Source organism: Pieris rapae, chromosome 14 (genome assembly GCF_905147795.1).
Source record: "Pieris rapae chromosome 14, ilPieRapa1.1, whole genome shotgun sequence".
In the NCBI taxonomy this organism is placed as follows: domain Eukaryota; kingdom Metazoa; phylum Arthropoda; class Insecta; order Lepidoptera; family Pieridae; genus Pieris; species Pieris rapae.
The window spans coordinates 5332379-5354553 of NC_059522.1; the positions used below are offsets into that span (position 1 = coordinate 5332379).

At 31.6% G+C, this 22175-nt stretch overlaps 2 protein-coding genes across 4 annotated transcripts in view; both read left to right on the forward strand.

The window, feature by feature from the left end:
• Positions 1-828: 828 nt before the first annotated feature.
• LOC110993043 lies at positions 829-11381 on the forward strand. 2 transcript variants are annotated; one of them, XM_022259115.2, is made up of 3 exons: positions 829-1317; positions 6524-6719; positions 9947-11381. In XM_022259115.2, exons 1-3 carry the CDS (start codon positions 1134-1136, stop codon positions 10080-10082), a joined length of 516 nt encoding a protein of 171 aa, XP_022114807.2. In that variant the 5' UTR covers positions 829-1133; the 3' UTR covers positions 10083-11381. The 2 variants fall into 2 exon arrangements, with proteins under 2 accessions (XP_022114807.2, XP_022114808.2); XM_022259116.2 differs by lacking the exon at positions 829-1317 and adding an exon at positions 2284-2664.
• Positions 11382-16815: 5434 nt separating this feature from the next.
• The window catches only part of LOC110993045 (putative mediator of RNA polymerase II transcription subunit 12), a 31384-nt gene continuing 26024 nt past the window's right edge, over positions 16816-22175 (forward strand). The window contains exon 1 of one of the 2 annotated variants that reach the window (XM_022259118.2): positions 16816-16969. In XM_022259118.2, coding sequence (XP_022114810.2) covers positions 16942-16969 — 28 coding nt within the window. In that variant the 5' untranslated portion in view covers positions 16816-16941. The remainder of the gene's footprint in view (positions 16970-22175) is intronic. The other variant, XM_022259117.2, reaches the window with a different exon arrangement.

Here is a 22175-nt window from a genome sequence, read left to right on the forward strand (position 1 = left end):
CGGCCATTTAAGAATTGGTACGCTCTTTTCTTGAAGGACCCTAAATCGAATTGGTTCGGAAATAAAAATTTATAAATAAGACAATTTTAGACTAAGCTGAGCTTATAACTAAAATTGTCTTACTAAAACATTGTATAATAATGTGCTTAAAACACTTTCTGGAAAGCTGATACGAAAAAATACAATACTTTTGTTATAACGGTGTAATTACGCTTATTACGATTATGGGGTAAGAATGTTCTGGTTTACGTAAGACTGTAAATTGTGACTACACATGTAAATTAAACTTAATAAATAAATAAAAACGTGGATTTGGGACAAATTTAAAAATTAATTACTCTATGATGATGAATGATAATTAGCTTATAAATATTATTTATAGTCAAAAATAAAAACCAACTGTACACCTAAACAAAAGTACATATAATTATAGTTTTATAAATAATAACATTGTCTTCTGAAATATATCTATATAAAATAGATATAAAATAAAGCCTTAAATTTAATAGTGACACAGTTCGCTGATTTTTTAGTCTTGCTTATTTGAATCCAGTTAGTTACGTTAGGTATATATGTCTTCACGTTACGTAGTATATCGGTTCAACTGTCAAATGGTTAGGTAATTTCTTGTTTAACAATCTAGTACTTTCCACAGACAATAGACAGTGGGGTTAACAATTTTAGTACTATCAGTTGGTTTAATGACGTTTTATTAAACGCATGCGTTTTGTGCATTTTGTGTGCGCGCGTAATTTTGACATTTCTTGTTACTCAATTGATAATTTATTAGAAAATGTTTTTATTTAAATAAATATATTAAGTTATTATGTAAGTGGCTTAACGCTTAATTAAAGTCTGAAAAATAAAACTGACTGAGCATACATGATTTTTGTCACGTCATAGTTATTTAACGGTTGACAAATTAGGTTTGTCCTGACGAAACAAGTGGCAAATGGGCAGGGTGATTTAGTAATAGAACATTAGATTACAACATTACGAGAAGTAACACGCAGTTAGGTATGGTCAGTTAAAAATACACCACGAGCCTGCAACGCCGTAATAGAACTTGTGCCAATACTGAACGAAAAAAATTTAAATTTCGAACTTTTATAAAGTCGGTGTTAACTGCAAAAATGGAGCTATCGAAAGTTTTTTATCTGTGGACAGTGCTTAATTTTTTAGTGCTTCATTGTGTGATGGTTGGCACGGAGCAGAGTCCTTTTGAACTACCGGTCCAATTAGTTGGATTTCCATTCATAATTATGGCTGTACGAGTTACTTCATTCCTCAAGAAATTGTCGTACGCTCTCGATCCAGGTAAAGTTTTTAGTAGTGATTTTAAAGTGACCCATATAGTTTTTTTCTTTTATAAGGTATTTGAAATTGTGTTAATAATAAATTTATTATAAATATTTCTACAAGGTTGTGCACAGGTTGGCCTTTACCATTTTACTTTCTATTTCAATTTGATCTAAACTTTGAGAGACTTTATATTTTTTTGTATGAAACTTATTATTTTATCTTAGTATGTAGTTCAAACGGGAAAATATTTTTTTTATATATTTTTCCAATATATGTATATAAAAAAGGTTTTTCTTTAAAAGGTTCTCACTTTATATCTTTTTTAACTTTAGATAGCCGATATTATAAAAAGTATCTATTCAGTAAAATACTTAAACTTTCAAGAATATTCAAGCAAATACAGCAACTTTGCAAACTTCAGTCGTAGAACAAAACCTATTTAACTTTACACTCTAAAGGGGCCGCATTTAGAACAAATCTTTTCGACATTAATTTAAAAAAAAGTTTTTATTCAAGAAGTTTTTTTAAGTTTACATCTACGTATGTATGTGACCTTGAATATGAAGGTCTTTGAGTTTTAAATGTGTTTTTATAAACAATAAATGAAATCGCCTTCATGGCTTAGGTTAACGGTCCTGGGTCATCGGAAACCGATGTGATGACAAAGGAAACTGATGTGATTACTTTAATCCCTAAAATGGGATTTTGATCATTAAAAGAAATACAGAAATATGTGTGTTTGTATGTAGGTTACAAGATTTCACTCGAAATGAATTTTGTATAAATAAACAACTTACTTATAATAACATAAAGAATGTAAAAGGTGTATTAAAAGTCAAAACAAAATTTATTTTTATTTGTATTAAATAACATATTATAAGTGAATCTTAAGTACGGAAAATCCAAAGTGTAAGTGAGCACAATAACCTACTTGCGTGGTGACATAACTTTTCGATTGACCAACAAGACGGGGAAGCCGTGTCATTCGCAGACCGATACCATCAATACCAGTTACTCTAGCCGAACTTAAGCACGTACCAGCTGCCTCTAAGTTGTGACAATTAGCTCGTCAGTAAAAATCAATTTGAATATGGAATATTAATCGTGCTCTCTAATTTTTGAATAAGTTCTATAAAAAAGTCGCGCCAGTTTGAAAATTAATCGCATCGCAGTAAATTAAGTGCGTCAAAATGAAATTACTTGAGTTATGCTTTATTTTGATTTTGTGCGTGAGTTTCAATGAAGTTGCATGCGAGGATTCGCCGTTCGAACTTCCGGTGCAACTTGTCGGATTTCCTGTTATTTTGGGCAGCGTACGATTAACGAATTTCTTCAAGAAGCTGGGTTATTCATTAAGTCCTGGTAGGTTTTATTTTTATTAAATTTTTTAGTCAGTTAGTCGTAATCCCTAATGTAAGACCAGTGATGTGCTAATTATTAAATCGAAATAATTATTACTTTATATAAGTAAAAGTGGCATTGGTCCGCCAACCATCCGCGAATATACATTGTAATTACAAAAATATGTACAGTATTTTCTCTATGGCAGGATGCGTCATTATGAGTGCGTAAAATAATTAAAACCTGAAACACTCAAAACATATTTAAATGGTACTTTAATGGATTAGAGAACGGTTAAATTCAAATAAAACATTTTATCGCAATTTGTGTTGCAGCGCTCATTTGAATATTAAACTATATGCATTGAATCTAAATTTCGTTAATAATTAATGAATCATTTAAACGTTTGACACTTCTCATCTGTGACCAAATAAGTATATATTTAATTTAATTTTAAATAATTATAAGTTTTAATAAAACATAACATCAATCTGTTAAAAAAGTGCTTTCTTTAAATATTTTTAATTTGTTCTGGTTTTTTATTTATACTAAATTTTTAAACATAATCAAGATCATCTGTTTTAAGATCGCTATTACTTTTGTTTTATGTTTGCCATATATCACTTGAGTGTGATCCAAAAGTGGTATGGCACTGTAAAAAAGAAAGTTTCAAAAATTTACAGAAACAAAATTTATTGTATTGTATATATTAAAGTCTATTTTTATTGTGAGTTTAGCCATGTCTGTAATTGAATAAATAAATAAATAAATAAATATTCATTTTGATAATATCGATACAGATACAGACTGGTTAATTATACATTGTACTTTATATGCGTTCATCTTTTATAAATTTCGTGGTCCAAATTAAACATTTGCCATAATGAGAAAACAATTGAGATCTAATTTAATTGCTACTTCTGCTAATATTATTTTAACACGAATCCCATTAAGAACGTATTTTTCGGGAAAGTGCCCGCTTTGCTGCGGAAAATGATAATGATACATAAAATATTATGCGCCGGTAAAGACCAATATTTAATGGAGAGAATATTTTTACAAAACAAACTTGCGTGTGAGAATTTAGCTTTTTCTTGTCCCTTTGAAATGACGTAACTGTTTTTAAAAAATTTCAAAAAAGCTACTTATTATACTTTCATATTTATTTTTATAATACAATTATTTTACATTCGAATGACAAAAGAAACTACACTTTATGTTTCAAACAATATATAATAATTAAATGTAAAAAAAACATAAACTAAATATAATAATCACTAGCTGACCCAACATCACATACATTCTTGTGTGTCAAAACTTAATACAACATTTTTAAATGAGATCAAAACACAATTTTATCATATAACCCAGCTAGGAACTAATATTTATTGGAAAATTCCATTGTCAATTTTAGTATTTTTCTTTATTTATTATTTATGGTTCCCACCGTTTAAATCTTTTCTTGACTTTCACAATTATTTCAAGATCATAATTAGCTATGTTAGGCATTCTCGAGGGAGATAAACGAACATCATTTAATTTTTTGTATATATTACTTAAACACTTTTAAACAGTACAAATTTTCAAATGCGTTTATAATTATTACAATTAAACTTATACTTCGTATCTACATTATAGAGTATTCCAGAAAATATAATACATCAAATTAAATTTCATTGAAAACACCGAAAACTGAAAATCGTGATGCTGCATACATTATTTAACAGACCTCCATTTATAGGTCATTGTTTGGTTTCATATGCTTTTCTGCATACTTTTAAATATTTCACTGAAACTGAATTCATAAAAAGCTTATATAACAAACATGCTTTTCCATATTACATTTACTTACAGTGTTTTTAGAGGACTCTGAATGTCCACGATTGCTGAAAAGTTATCTAAACGTCGAGTGATGTAAATTATGTGATTAATAAGTTTAAAATATTTATAGAAATTAAAATATTTATGGGTCTTAGAGTGCGCAATCACAATTAAACATGAATATTTAAGTAAGTAACTTTCTCTTTCTGAATTGAGTAATGTTGGCATAATCGTGCGAATCTGATCCGTGATATCGTAGGTTCGACTCCGGCTTTGCAACAAAACAGTGCAGGAAATCATCGTGTGGAAACCGGCATGTGTTAAACCACTATCATGAAAACGATACAAAAATCTGTGGCTCATTGATTTAATCAATTTAATAGAACAAGGGCAAACGGGCAGGAGGGTCACCTGATGTTAAGTGATACCGCCGCCCATGGACACTCTCGATGCTAGAGGGCTCGAGTGCGTTGCCGGCCTTTTAAGAATATGTACGCTCTTTTCTTGAAGGACCCTAAGTCGAATTGTTTTGGAAATACTTCAGTGTGCAGCTGGTTCCACAAGGTGGTGGCGCTGTTATTTCAATACTAGATACATCTCCGTACGGGCAATTATTTGCCTAGAAAAATAATACTGCATAAAGTTTAACTTTGTTTTAAACACCAGGCATGTAATTTGGAAGCATTTTGTTCCTTCAATTTGTATATTTAAGGTACGTATTCAACGTTTGCGTTCTTTGATTAAAGTAAAACACCTGAGCCGTGACTAGTAACTAATGACTAGCATTTTGATGGCGTATGCACATTTAGGATAAAATGTATCGTTGAGACAGGCAGGATAGTTTTAAGACAAGTAAAACAGCATTTATTTTTACTAAACATTTATTATTATTTCAGATCTTATATTTGTGGTAGTTACAATTTGAAAAAAAGCTTTATAGATAAGTTTTATTATTGTTATTAAAGTCAATATTATTTGACCCCTAATACAGATACATTGATTTATTGCACCAACGAAGTAGTCACTGATACATGCATGTAACACAAACACTATTATTATGAAGCTTATTTAAATTAAGATAAAAACATGACAAAATTAATTGAATATCCCTGATTAAATCCTATTTACTAATCAGTTGAGCCGCTAACTTTTTGAGAATTGATGAGGAGTTTGAAAAATATCTATTGAGGGGAATTTACGACCCCCCCACTGCGATCTAATACCACCATCAATTTCAGCGTTATGAATTGACTTATAACTCCTTAAAGATCTATTTAATGAAGCATTCTGACCCAGATTCGATTTTGCAAATTTAATTCTTAAAGGAGGTTTTGTAAATCGTTGCAGCTTTTTAGGAATAGAGATGTTTACTCTGGACAATACATTGCTGCCCAAACTTAGTGCTATTCTATAATCCTCATATGTAAGGGCGAATATTGAATTCACGTTATTATTCACAATGCCGTGCACGATTCGTTCAACGTTCGTTGTGATAAAATATTAATAAATTAATAACAATGTGTGCATTACTATCCGTAACCGCGAAGTTCCGGTCAAATTAAAATTGTACGAAGAATATTTCACCACATCGAGAACGAAATGTGGACGCCAAATACTCTTATGGCTAAATAGTTATTTTTGTATGTACATAAGTGAAAAGACCAGATTTGATTAGTTTTTTGATAGAATCTGTTAAAAATATCTACATCGTAAAATAATATCTCATAAAACATAACTTTATTCTATTTTTACGTACATATACTAAGATGTTTTTTTTATTATAAATTATGTAAACAGCATTACAGTTATTTGCACACAGTAACTAAAATGGCTATAATATCTATATAGGTCTAGGAATGTACTTTCTAGTTGTTTCATAAACTTATTTATTTTTTACTACAAGATAATACTATGCTATAGCGATATAATTCGTATGTAAAACAATATTTTATAATTTACAGTGGTATTATTTATTCAATACTTAAGTATTGAATTATATTGTTTTTAAAAAAATACTTTTAATGTCATTTTCTAACTTATCAATATCTTTCTTTTCCAGCAACGTACCGCTCCAGGAACCGACGTCAACTGACTTTTGCAAGTGATCCAGAGAGTTATGACGTTCTGGAAGTGGAAAAATATATCGTTGGAGAATTCGGTGCCCGCGCATGTGTATTTGAGAGAGTATGCGCACACTATGCGGCTAGGGCCAGGATTCAGCCAAAGCCTCAAATGGACTGGCCAGATGTATTTAGGTATATAAATGGATTTAATATCATATTATAAGCACCACATATTCTCAAATATATACACTGCTAATATGCGTATTACGTGAAGTACCGAAACTTTTATTATTAAATTAATTTTCATATACTAATTCTAATGTAACCATGGAGGCGAAGGCTACTTTGGCATATATTGTCGTATAAAAAGAAATTTTACATTGCTTACGTGAAGACAAAAACGGTTCGCTTAATCATAGAACAGATATAGAAAGAAGGTTTTTATTTTCTTCTAAATTCTTGGTTTACAAAAGACTTTTTTATAAAATAGGGGGCAAACGGGGCAACAGGACGCCTCTCAGTGGCGTAGCTAAGGGGGGCGGCGGGGGCGGTCCACACCGGGTGTCACCTATTTTGTCACCCGTTCTCTCAACTTTAAGAAAAAATTACAAACAAAAAGAAAATTAAATCGCTAGCATAAAAATTTCTATCTCAGGAGTTCCTCTACTACCTCAGCTCTATGTAAAATTCGGTCATTCCCGCAAAAGAGCCTGACGCTGTCGTGATTCCCCGTTCCATGCTCGCAATCTTTTAATAAATGATCCATGTCCTTTATCTTATAAAATTTATTGCTTTTTACTTTCTATGGTGACACCACCAACTTCCGCACCGGGTAGCTACGCCACTGACGCCTCTGTTACGTCTGTTGTTGTCACGGGACGATAGTGGGTGTATGCGTGTATACCTGTTATCAGTGTTACTGCACGTGACAGAAGACCATAATAAAACGCGAGAATATTTCGATACCTACTCATTATTCTAATCTTTCCAGACAATTATAACGTTTGTATAGGTAATCTAGAAACACTTTCAAACTCTAATTTGATAAGTTTGACAATATTGGAACACTTCAGTGTCTGGGCTCGGCACGGAGCCAAGCTTAATGGATTTAGGATGGATTGGCCTGCAGCTAACAGATGACCCTATTACTTAAGTTATACGATACGAGTTTAAAACCAAGTGTATACTATTTATTAGGGCTGAACGGTGATACGAAAACGCTATATTTTGAGCAGCTCTGCTTAGCACACGCATTATAAATGTATATATGCAATACTAGTATAAGTAATGCCCTCTTTCTCATCTACCCAGTATTACCTTTGTTTTCTAGTACAATATTTTTATATCTCACTACTGCCATTGATTGAAGCCTAATGTTTCATTTACCTAATACGAACAAAAGCCTGCCATTTATGAAGTGTATACATACGGACTATTTCCTTGCTAACAATAATTCTACTTTAACAATTAATACTTATCGAATACCAATCTATTTTTGTATTTGTTATCCACATAAACATCTCAACGATTTTATATTATATTACACAAAGTTTAAAGATTTTTAAGTCAAAGCTATTATGTATCAGCGAAAAGATTATTATGTTATTTTCGGACAAAAACGAAAAAGCAAGGAATAATAAATTTAATAACTTTTGAATGTTAGCAAGAGCATCGTCAGCCTATGGTTTTATGGACATTTTAGGGAAAATATAAAAATAAATACCTTATTGGCGCAGAAAAATAGAAACTACAGTGACAGTTGTAGCGCCAGTCGGCCAACGAATTCTTGCCATTGCAATAAATAAGACAACGAACGTTTTTTTTTTACTAAAAGAAATAAGGGAGTTAAACTCTTTAGCTTCGTGAGGCTTTAGTTGTTATAATTATTATTGATTACGTAATGAAAATCCAGTATCAAATTTATGGACTTTGTTGGCATATAACAGTGACCAATTCAGAATAATTCGTGATGGTTGCGTATGCGTTGATGTAACGCGGCCCACTTCTGGCCACTGCTGTGCATTCACTGCCCCCAATACGTGGCCTTGGAAGTCGCAATCGAAGAAACCAACGTGTCAAGGCTGTTTCATTGTCTTAGTTGAACTTTACTTAATGAATAATTTATAATTGCAATTTAAATTTTTCTGTTTATAATCAAAGGAATAAGCCAGTCTTAGTTGTATATTTTTTAGGGCTATTTCCTTGTGGTCTGGTTTTTTAGTTTTGTTAGGCGAAATTATTATTGTCTTGCCGAGTATCTAAACGAGTATCTACTTCTCAGTAAATAATACTGAACATATTTAATTTTTGTCTACCCTACTTGTTTAGTTAGTACGATTTAATTACAACTTTCGCCAGATATTGTTTTAAAAATATATTATTTAATTGATTACCTATTTAAGTACCTACACTGTTTTTTTATAGAACTTTGTTAAGTAGATTAAGTATCAACATTTAGGAAATAGCGCATTCATCCCTTACACAGGTTCTAGAACTTCAAAGAGATTTACTAAAATGTAGATTTAAGACTATTTACTTAATAAAGAAATTTTTGATTTTAATATTTCTTAGGATTATAATTTAGGTATATTTTTAGTTAAGAAAACTTAACTTAGCTTATTTATTTACACTACGTTATTTGATGCGTTAATTTGGATAAGAGTTCGTTTAAGACTGACACAAAAAGCAGTGAACAATATTTTACTCAAGTGAAATCGCATTTATATAAAAATACTAAATGATATTTTTAATATTATTTGTAGCTCGTAAATACGTCATTAGGAATACAGCTTAGTAGATGAATACAGTGCTTGTATTGCATAACACTGCGGCAACTTTCACTTATCTAATCACACTCCCATCCATTCAAGCTATTACTATGGAAATAGCTATGTAGTTTTAACACCACAATGTAGTTTCCTGTACAAATCACTATAGTTAAATTGATAGTTAAAAAATTATGTATTACAGTGTCTATACATACGAGTAGTTACTGTACCTACTTCATTCTTAGTTGTGACAGAAGTGCTCGAATACAACAAAAAAATTTGCAAATTTGATAAACTTTAATGTTAGCGAAAAATTTATGTTATAATAATCAAGTAATGCACAGAAGTCGTTTATTTTAAAGAGATGTGCGGGCGCAAGCTCTACCCTCATTTATTTATTTATTCACTTACGCCCACACATGCCAAAATTATTTTAAAAATAAACTGAAATATAAAAATATTAATTATAAAATAACTTAAAACACAGTAGATGCTATCCTAATTCCTAATAGCCTCCAAGTATACAGATGATCCCTTATACTTCTTTAAAATGTCTTAAAGATCATGTAAAAAACAATAAATCGAACTAAATTTTGTTGTCCACAATACCAAATTAAAATTTATGTTATTTAATTTTAATTATTTTTACAGCCAGTACAAACGTTCCCCAGACCAGGCCAAAGAGTTGTACCTTCTCAGCGTATTCCTAGGAGATATCGTGGGGTCACCGCAACTTTGTCATCAGCTGGGCAAGCGTCGAGGCTGCGATGATTCCTTACTTAGATAGTACTTATATTAAATAGGTCTAATAATATGTGTCATGCGATTTAAAGGATACTTTATGGATTAAAACGTGTTTTGTCACAATTTTACAGTTGACGTCAGCTATTATGTTAGCGCATATCGTCAATGTAATAAAAAACTCCGTCGCTTGGATCCTCCTTTTTTCCTTTAAAAATAAAAATATTTTTTTTCATTAACGAATTTTATTTGGCTATTGCTTATAAATTTCCGATAGACTGAAATTCCGAATATCCAGACATGTTAAAAATATTTATAAATTGTAATTTAAACAATCGCCTGCTTCGTCCAAATTTATATTAATTTTTATTATGGACGTAATGTTATGACAAAATACTTAAAGTATTTTTTTTTTATTACGTGTTGTGTTAATTAAAATAAGTTTTCGAAACTCGTACTAAGAACATATATTCAGTTCATTTGTTAATTATTATTGTTAATTTGTTTAATAGTTTATAAGTAAAAATGTTACCACATCAATTCATGTGATTATTAGGTTGTTTGAACATTTAGCTTTATTTGTTACTGTGTGGTTAGTTAACTGATCAAATTTTTTATATATAATTTTACATAGTTATTATATAAGCAATTAAGCTGCGCGCGTAATAAGTTACCTCTAATGATAAATTATAAGAAGATTCGGAGATTAGTATGTAATAATATAGGTTTTAATAACTCTTTACTGTAATTTTGTTTAAATTTGATAGAAGCATAGTTTGTACCGGAAGTTATTATTTAAATATTATCTCTCTTCTTTTATATGTCACATCCAATACGATTTGGCATAGAGAAGTCGAACTTAGCGCTAAAGTCTCGTCTTTAAAAACTTAAGGGATTTATATGTTTGTTAATGTTTCTCTCAATGCTGTCCATCAATGTAGCCGTAGTATGAGTTCAAGGGCATCTAAAGAGTATCCCCTCATGCAGGCATCAGAACGTAGGCTTCAGGATAAAGTTAAATTTTAGCTCAACTAGTTTCGAGTGTAACGCAAACACTAGATCCTCCCTTGTATGTAAATACATAACAATTAATATCTAAAACAATGTTAAATAAAATCTAATTGATTATTTCGACCGTTATACTTTTGTTATTACAGATTTATCACCAAAAACGTGTTCTTACTTTTGTTAATATAACATTAATCAAATAACTTGTATGAACTGTATTTTATGATTATATAAATTGTTTAGTTTTCCGTGAATTCTTTCTTTGAGTTGCCAATTGCAGCAAGTTATGGGTGCAAGGTTTTTATATGGTGAATGTGAAATACATGGAATAATTATACAATCTTGTTTTAATTTATGCATATTTTCAGCTTCAAATTGTCCTCAAATATATAATTTATTGTCGCTTAACAACCACAAAATTACGGAAAATGGCAAACCTGCAAGGGTAGGAATGAAAAATACTAACGTATCAAATAAAACATACGATAAAAATGTAAATTAAATTAATACTCCTGCTGTGCGCCTGCAAAATCCCAACATTACTAGCAGTATATTAAAAGTGATTACAATTTAGATATTATGTTAAATGCAAATTAAATAACACTTATAAATATATAATTTGCATTTTACATAATATATAATATTAATAATAATGTTATAAAAGATATTATAAAATTACTTTTATAATATCTTTTATAACATTGTTATTGTATTTTTTACAACAGCAACGCTAAATCAATAAACGTTACTTTAAGAAATATAATTTTTTTTAACTATTATCGTTTGCATAATGCTTTATTCTTTAGCATAATAAGATTCTAAATACATAGATAATACAACAAAACTTTAACATTGAATGATTAACGTTTTGTATAAGATGTTATTTTTTATAAAATTACAATTAATCCACTTCTAAAGAAGTGATAAAAAATACAAAAAAGAAGACAACAATGTATTATGATTTGCGCGTTATACATTTGTAATGTAATTTCGGTCTTGAAATGATTTTTTGTCGCTCTAGAGCGTCATCTGTACGATTGTACTGTAACTAAGGCAGCCTACAAACACTTTCGCTAAAAACCTTTCCCTTTAATATTATCTGAGTGTTATTATGCTACATTGGCAACGCAGTTTTAATGTCGCTCAACAGATGGCGCTTGTATAAGTAAACTTACCTTTTCATAAAGATTGTAGAACATGTCTGCTGTCTTTCGCGCTGCACCCGTGGGTGGCACCGGGAGCCCCGTTACGGCCGTGGGTTTGCGGGGTGTGTCAGTTTCGCGCCCCGCTCAACGGCGGGGTGGTCATTGTGGTGGGCCTGGACGGCCCTGGGTTAAGTAGGTGCTGTGGAGCGTCTTCGCTCTCTCAGCACTCGTTGTTGTGTGTCGGTGGGGCTGGGGTGCCCCCCCCCCCCCCCCACGACAGCAGTAGGGCACACACATGACTCGCGGTCAAACCACAACAGGTGAGACCCCCGATTGACCCGAGGGAAGCCCAGCGAGGGACCTGCGAAGATTGTAGAATTAGCCAAATAACAACTAACAAATGGCGCTTATGTAAATTAATTTCTTAGAACAATAACAAAATGCTAAAAACTTTAGGTTTAGTTTTATTATTAAAAGCGCATATATATACTAGTAACTCGAATTACTTCGTAACTTACATAACAAAAAGAAGGATAGAAGTTATAGAAAAATTTCCTTTCTGTAATCGGAAGGGCGTTCCGGGAAAATATCGAGATTGTTCGGGCCCTGCAGCCGATTGCACAGTCTAACCATTCTGTTAAATGTAGCGCGGAACACCAAAATCGAGCGCTTAGTTAAAATAAAAAATGTATCCGATTGTTTGCAATATCTTAACATTTAAAACTTCAATTTAGACAAGATTTATGCTTGACATACCTCATGTATGTCAGCAGATCCCTGCGACAATGAAGGTGATCGCTACATCACGCTAAAGAAACCTTTCGTACGGCTTTTTTCTGAGATCAAAAGAAAACTGTCGATATGATGGTGGAAGTTTAATTAACCGTCTAAGGTAACCCCAGGTCACTAATGTGATTAATTTCGCTTAGAGCGTTGCTATCGATGTAGTATGTTTTTGAGTTCGTAATGATAAAATTGTTTTTATAAGTTTTGATTGGGCTGCTCTGAGGATATCCACTTAGTAAAAACTAATTATCTGAGGATCACAAAATAGAGGCTTAGTAAAGATTAAAGAAGAAAATTAGAATCAAATGACCCTATTAGTTAAAGAAAAACTCTTTTTTACGGATTCATGTTATGTATTATTGTATTTAAACTTATAATTATGTCAGGTTAAATTTAAAATTATGGTTAATAATACATAACTATAACCCGTAAAAAAGTGTTTTTCTTTAAATGTATAAAAGTTATGTTAATAAAAGACAATACTAATGACCCTATCAGTTAAACGTTCTACGTATAATCTGTGACTCAACCAATTCTAAGTTTAACAAGAACATTTTTCATGTATAACTTTAATTAGACATACCAAACAATTATATCTCCACTATCACGAGAGTTATACATAATATCCGCTTAACACTTGCCACACTAACTGAATTCTTGCCGGTGGAAGGAAGTGTCCACTGTCATTAAACCAACCGCTTAACCACCATCTTTAACTTCCTCAATTAATGTAATTCCTTCTAGTTTTTCTTTATAACTATCACTTGTCTTACGTAGGATTTAATTTACTTTGTAAACATTTGTTCATGATATTTATTAACAATTTGAGTCTTCATTTTTTTTACGGTCTATTTAAACTCCTATACTCACCTATTTAAGGAGGTGTGTTTAATACACGCCGTCGATTTTTGGGGGATATGTAGGGTTACCTCACATTACGAATTTCCGCCGGGGTTTGAACACCTAGATTTGTGTATGTCTGTCTCCCGTATATCAAAATAATTATAAAAAAAGTGCGTGCGTACAAAGTACCCAAGTTAGAAGTACATAAAACATCTTTGTAAATTTCTTTGACAAAAACGATGCACATCTTCGTGAGGATCTGTAAAAAAATAACTCTCATGCCCCTAAAGAAATTTCACTTCAAAAATATTTAGACATACGGAACTAAATCTATGTCTTCCAACTAATCTACCCAGCCTACCATTACCTATTTACACACATACTTCCAGGTATAATAAAATCGGGACAATTATTACTTGTCAAATGATGCAACAAAATATTAAATAATTATTTTTTGATAATTATATGTCTTTGAAGATTACATTTTGTTAGATGTATCCTGTTTTCGGTTACCCTCAAAGCAGTTGATTCTGTTTGATCAATCAAATGCTTGATAAATGTTTTTTGTCATAGCCCATATACTGGTGTAATCTTGCTTTCATCACGTTATATAAAGGTTTGTGCAAGATCGTGATTGTTTGAAGGAAATGTTTGTGCAATCGATAAATAATAATGTTTGTATTATGACCATTAATCACTCGTTAAGCATTCTAAATATTTTTTATTCCTAAATCATTACGCTTTGAATTCATTTCTTTATTTTTTACATTCCAAAGAAGGTTTTCAATAGTTTCAAAGTTGCTATTAGTAGCGTTAGTCAGTCTAAGGTGCGAAACATCTATCCTGACGTTGAGTTCGCACCAAAATGGCATACTTATACGTTGAAGGAATTTGGCGAAGGCTCAAGGTGTAGCGACTTTTGTGGCCATTGACTCACAGTCTTGGTCAGAATTAAAAGTTCTTAACTAGAGAATAAGTAAATTGTTAATTTGTGAGAAAAAAACTTATTCGTTAGCTTGAGAATTAGTGATAAGATTGGTTTCATTAGGTTTTTGTGAGAAAACAATGAGACATTAATAAGATGATATGATTAAATATTTAGCGTTACGTTTATATTTCCAAATCGTTAGTAGTATTTGGAATAAAGATTTGCATGCGCACTATTACCTATATTTTATTTCATTGGTGTGAATTAATTTAAAATTTAAAGGAAAACATTATTATAGATAAAAATATTGTTGTTTTTAATAGTTACGTCATACACAAACACTTCAGGTAATATTAATATAAATTAGTTAGTATATACTACTATTATAAGGAGGAAAGATTCGTTTGTTTGTAAAGATTAATCTCCAAAAAGTTTAGAACTGATTTTAACTACCTTTCACCATTAGATTGTCACATTAAGTCTGAGTTACAAAGACTATATTTATTTTCAAAATATTTTTATCATCATCCATCGCCACTAAGTACCTCCTGCAATAATCATCCACTGGTCTCAATCCTTGGCGACTCTCTTCGTTCGTTTTCTTTTTCATCACTCTTAGTCCGTCGATGCAATCATTCCATCACTTCCTTTCCTTTTTCTGATGTGGTGTCTTGAATTTTCATGCAGTGGTCTCCTATTAAAAAAAAACTGACCAGCCATCCAAAGCCGACACTGGCCGGTAGTCTTCCATAAAGATTGAATGTTGTATGACCGTTAAATATGTTGCAGTAACATCGTAACACAAATAAATATTACCATACAGTTTGTAACGCATCTTCATCTGTAATCTACCTAATACTTATCGGTAATGAGTGAAACAGAGCGTAATTATACACTAGTAATTAGGTGCTTGTGGTTTCAGATTATAATGGGAAGTTCAAGAAACAAGCATGCTACAAAAATGAAACTACTATTTAATTTAGTACAGCGTTTCATTTCACGACTTTTCAGTGTTCAGTGTGAGTATGAATAAATAATCTGTTATGTTTCAAAATGGAGGGAACGAAAATGGATCATCATCTCAAAACGAAGCACCGACCAGGTATCACAAAACCTGGCCAATAAAATCTCTGATGCGATTCACTTAGCTGGGCATCGTAAAAGATGGCTTTTAAGCCTATATCTAGGTTCCTTCCTTATTCTCCATTAATAGATTAAATTTTACTAAGTAATTACTATCCTATTATAAATGATGTATCTAAAATGTAAAGTATTTCAAGCATGTATGGTTTGAATTTATAAATAAATATGTAATTTACCCTGTACATTTATCGGCAACATGGCTATTAATACTTCAATTTAATATAGATACAAAATAAAATAAATCTTTCCTATTACACGGTTGAAATACTTTACTCAATGAAGCGATAGTTGTTTAGATCAAGACATGATTGGAAATCCAGATATCAAAGCTTTATTTAACGGGACATTTAATTTCGTTCTGTTTAGTTTAACAAGATAATAAATTGGTATAAAATGCCTGTTGAACAAAATATTTCAATTTTGACAATTTAATTACTACAATTAGCGGCAAATATAAGGGTCGGTCATATATATTATTATCTATATTTAATTTCGATTTGTTCCTAAGTTTGACGGATAATATTGTTTCGTCAATAATTTTTAGTTTCTATTTCCGTTGTCACTGTTAAATAAGACATTTTTAAAGTATCACATGTGGTCCTTACACGTTTCGTAAAAGTTATGACTCCTTGATTAATTCTCATTAATTTTTAATATTTATTTTATTCAGAAAATTACATACACTATCAGAGTACTAAGGCAATATGATCATGTTGAAAAAAATATATTAAAACATTTAAACTTAAATACATAAGATACACAGTTTCTCTAATGTGAACTTATTCTGCCCACATATAAAGGTATAAGAATAGTTAACAATGATAAATTACTGTTGGCTTAGTCACGACCTAAAAGGCCTTTGTACAAGAGTGTTCCTAAATCAGCCCCTCTACGTAGAAAGTGAATGCGCCAGCGCTGGTCATCCCGAAGCAAAAGGCAAGCACATGGGGCTTGGCGGTAACGCGCAACGTACGCCGCCGCAAATTTCCAATTTTGGATTTTAAAAATCGAATTCTTTTCCTTTTTCTTTTAAAAGTGCCAGTGACTTTAAAATGGAAACGAAGGTTTTACTTATTCTCGGTAAGTTATTTTTTTATACTGAATTATTTAAACTGTAACGACTGATCCATTTCCAAATAAAAACTCTTTTTATTTTTACGGTTTGTTAATAACAAAATTAAGACTATGTTCAACCATGCGTCGCGCCTACATTCAACACATCGACGATATATGAAAAAAAGTTCAAAGCATCGAACAGTGACGAGATTTTGAAAAAAGTACACGAACACTATAAATTAAAATATAACCACAAATTATATACTTTCCTTTTTCAAAACAGAGTAATTAGGACAGCGTCGATCAAATCGAGTGTGTTCAATCAGTGGAAAATGTGCGGGAAAGTTGGCAAATTATCTAAATTCTACACTAGAGATGTAACCACATTTTATTCTATTCAATTAAGATTTGTTATGAAAGTTATCTCTCCTTCACCACATAATTAACTTTATTGCTATGTATTTGCATATTAATTTTGTTGTGTATGGTATTTTGTGCCCATTAAACGCGTGATCACGGGCCTATGGGTTCTGTATGTTTTTAATCGTTTTTCTATAAATTTTTAGCTAGTTTAACTCCGTAATTTTTTGAAATTATAAAGAAATATCTTTATATATTAATCCATAGATTTATTAAGTCGGTTTAAAACAAAAATTATTCAATTTGGCATCGGATTACGTAACATTTTGAAATAATGTTAATAATAACAAAAATAATGTTGTACTACGTTAGTCAGTCGTTAATACATTTTCAATAAAATAATACTATTGCCTATTGATATATTATTGTATTTTAACAGTTAAATTAAGTATATACCATAATTCTTTACTATAACTTGTTTTTAAATCATGCTCATTAATTAATATAAATTTATATTGTAGAAATCCTTTGCAATATCTAATAGTTGTCACAAATAACATAAATACCATTTTCAATAAATTATTCGATGATTCCCAGTTATTCACGGATGTGCGGCTCCGAGTATGTAACAGTGAAAACGAGAATACAGATAATTAATTATGTGGTTTTTGCGTGATTCACGTGTTTAGACGAAAGTTATATTTTTAGTCTGTATCGGGATTCTAACGAGCAAGGAAATTGCGTGGCAACAATGACAAGTAACTGTACAATCTATATATATAATGTTTAAAGAACTTTATTTCTCATTACAAAACAGAAATATTTTATTTACATGAGAAACTTAATATTAATATGTGTATATTATATACGAGCGAGATACACGTCGCCATTAGCCGTAACAATTTTAGTCAGCTATGTTCATTCTAACATGCATCTTTAATGCCTTTTTGAATTTGTCAAACACTCCAATATTACGAATTTGAGATGGTAATTGGTTAAATAATTGCACACCTTCATACCTAATAGATTTCTTCAAATAATTTGTACGCGGCTTCGGTAAGATAAGCAAACTCGCTCGACGAGTATTGCGTGTCGTTGTGTGTTTGATTTTTTTAAACGACAAGCAAATATATATAGCAAATACTTACAACTTTACATAGATAATCAAAGTGTAACAAAAAAAAGTATTTTTTAATTGGCAGCAGTAGGTTGTCTATTTCTGGAGCTCTCTTATTTACACACTTACTTTACTTGAGCTTATTTACACATTTACTTGATTAACAACGACGGAAATGTATTGTTGTGTGTGTTTTTTATGTAATATACTTCACATAGTAAATGCAAGCCTGACAAGGCACTATTGTAATAGGACACGATAATTGAAAGAAATGTATAGAAATAGGTTACCTTGGCAACCAACACCACAGACCACGTAGAGATTTATCACAATATAATCTTTAAAACCAGCCAGTGCTTGAAAAGCTTACCAAGCAGGTCATATATGTAAATATATAGCTGCCTTACGGTGCGTAAAATTTATTGTAATGTACGGCCGATGTAAATTTTAAAGCTCTACTTACCTAGTTTGAATTCTCATCGCCCAAGTATTTATTTACTAAGGAAACTAAACATAAAATAAATACAATAGACATACCCACAAAAAGATTCACTGATAAAAATATAAAACAAAGCAAAACAAAACATGACAGCACAACATTTATAAATAAGGAGATCAACAAACATACTAGTAGCTATAATAAAGAAGAAAGATTCAAGTATTTGGACACCAATTGTTTTAACTTATTCTTAAATGAAGCAGTAAAGGAGGATAAATACAGCCTTGTTAAAGTATTTTTTATTGTTTTTTGCTTTTAAGTAACTTACGGAATTGCAGTGGGTATCGTGCATATCCTTAAATTTCCTTCGTATGCACAGCTGCGGAGCAATTGTTAGTTTTAAATAAATGTCAAGTACTTGTGACTGCGGGGTCTTAGAGATAAATGCTTTATTCGATTGAACCATTGTTAAGAGCGGACAATAGACAAAGTTTAAAGAATTATCCATATAATCCACTGTTGTGCTTATTTCTTTAGGTTTTTATTTAAATTAAGTGTATTTTTTAAATAAGTGTGTTAAGTTTTGTTTGCACGAAAAAGCAAGCAAAAATTCTCAAATAACGATGAAAATTATTAAATCAAAATCACAACTACTTTAAATATACACGCCACAAATTTTCCCGTATCTCGTCGTTCTGAGCATTTTCACCAGCAATCCAGTTGCCTGCTGAAGTATTTTCGAACCATTTTCATTTGCCAAGCATGCCAATTCTCAAAAGGCTAACTACGCACTTGTGAGTCCTCCTGCAATGTCACTTAACATGAGCCTCTACTAAGAAGTGCAATAAAACTGCTCGTATGCAAACCTGTCCTGGTTTCATAAGGCTGAATGTTTATTTTTAATACTTGAACGCAAAAGCGGGAGACTCCTTTTGCTTTCGAGGGGTATTCCTTCCTGGATCTCAGAGCAGCAGAAAGGATGCCTGGTGTGACTTGAGTCCCCAAAAAGAATGTACCCAACGAAGTGTGCGCAAATAGCATTTCTCTTGGGTTTGAAAAACATCTTTAACTGAGGGTTTTAGTAGTAAACGATTTTTTAATCTATCCATATTTGAGTTAATTCGTTACAAAACAAATGGTTCATTTTAAATTATATTAGTTTGTGTTAAATACATATTTTCCCACTGATATTCGTTCTTGTAAGGCAGCAAGGTTAGAGCAATATTAATAACACTGTCCCCTGGGCTACATCACATGGAGTGGACAAATTGGAGTAATTGCTCACCTGTTACCTACAATTCGTCTATCATATTATATTAACAAATTGTCTTTTATGTTAATGTTTACATAATATACAAGTTAATCTAAAAATAATTGTGCGAGATTCAAGAATAAGTTTTTTTTCCTGCATTATGTTAGTAAATTCTTCGTTGAACCGTTGAGGTTTTATTTATTGAAATCTGATCTCACACTAATGATTTAAGGTGTTAAAACACATCTAATATGTAATTGTAAGAAGAGTAGATTTGGTAAGGTATTTTTATACATATATGAATCGTTGAATTTATAAGATCATACGCCGCGTGGTCTAAGCCGCGTATCACAGCTTATAAGTTGTTACTTAGTCGGTTAGTACTACATAGTACTACTATTTAGAAGGTTAGTCTTCATTAATGATTGTTATTATTTCTAGTTGACTTCTGCCGACCACTGCCATAATTAGCAAGATTACTTCACTATTACTTCGAATGTTTAGTTTTTATTATTTTGTGTAAAGCACAAAAGTTTTGTGGAGTGCTAGCAAGATACAAATATAGATTATAAAGGAATAAATCTGACAAGTACTAATCCTATTTCTCCTATCAGAAAGAACCAAGAAAGAAAAAAAGATCTGTCAAAGCTATATTGGTACGTTTATTTAATATCTGTATTAAAAGTGCATAAAACATTATTCCGACTCATTAAGCACAATTTTGTCATTTCCTCAATATTCCGTAAAATGTTCCGAAAATCGTACAATATTCTCGGGTCGTTATTTCGACGATTTCCAATAATTCAAATATATCCGGTTTCAATTTCCGCGCTCTTTGTATTTTGGGGACACATAACATTGTGTTTAATATAAAATATCTTTGAAAACGTAGGATGAATTGCATCTGATCATGAATTTATTCTCGATACATTGTGTAATTGTATACGTCTGATAATATAACATTTCATAAACTATAATTTACTAAAAATACGTAATGCATAGAATATCTTCTAAATATGTTTAACTCCAGTTAATTAAGCTTTCTGGTTGCCGCTAAATTTTTAAGATTTCCAATATCCGGACATTATGACATCTGGAAAGTATCCCTTTAAACAAAAAGTGTATTTGTAAAAAAGGATGACATTGTAGAACATACTTTTCAAAATCCACCAAATTGGCAACCACAACCTTTACATTTCGAATTAAGATAAATATATAAATAACAACAATTTTATATAATAACTATAAAGTGAACGAAGTGGTTAACGGAGTCGGGAACAGCTAAAACACGACGTAAATCGATTGATCAAACCCAGATCGCAAAAGTACAATGTTCATATTATCCACATCACAACCACTCAAATTGATTTACGTGAAGGAAAATCTTGGGCAATTTGATATGTCATGCTATGTATCTTAGATGGTATATAATGGTCTGAATATGGTGACAGGGCAAGCCTAGACTTCCTTGAACTGCTTCCAACTTTTCAACTGGCGTCACCTGCTTTTGGTCTCTGCATCGCGAGTTAAACCACCAAATGCTGAATTCTGGGATATAGAGGGTAAAATTACTACACATAATCTTGAAGTACTTTGCTCAGTAACAATATAAATAAAATAAATCAGTGGCGCTACAACTTCTTTAGGTCTTGGCCTCAGATGTCTGAATCTGTTTCATTATCGTTTTTAAATCTAATAGGCAAGTAGGTGATCAGCTTCCAGTGCCTGACACACGTCGTCGACTTTTTGGGTCTACGACATGTCGGTTTCCTCACGATGTTTTCCTTCACGGTTCGAGCAAATGTTAAATACGCACATAGAAAGAAAGTCCATCGGTGCACAGCCGGGGATCGAACCTACGTCCTCAGGTATAAGATTCGCACGCTGAAGCCACTAGGCCAAAACTGCTCATATAAAGACCTCGCAAATTTAATCGCAATTTAGATCACAATGTTCTTTCACACATAATCATATTTCCGTTAAGAACAATGCAGGTTGGTTTACTGGTACATTGTATGATAGCGATCGCTCCCATAGCGGGCCTTACGCATTGTGAAACCGA

What these genes read in the sequence shown, in the direction of transcription:
- LOC110993043 (XM_022259115.2), top strand. Translation starts at nt 1,134, where the DNA reads ATGGAGCTATCGAAAGTTTTTTATCTGTGGACAGTGCTTAATTTTTTA. An exon ending in GTCGTACGCTCTCGATCCAG is followed by an intron (nt 1,318 to 6,523) that starts GTAAAGTTTTTA and finishes TTTCTTTTCCAG; the next exon opens with CAACGTACCGCTCCAGGAAC. An exon ending in GACTGGCCAGATGTATTTAG is followed by an intron (nt 6,720 to 9,946) that starts GTATATAAATGG and finishes TTATTTTTACAG; the next exon opens with CCAGTACAAACGTTCCCCAG.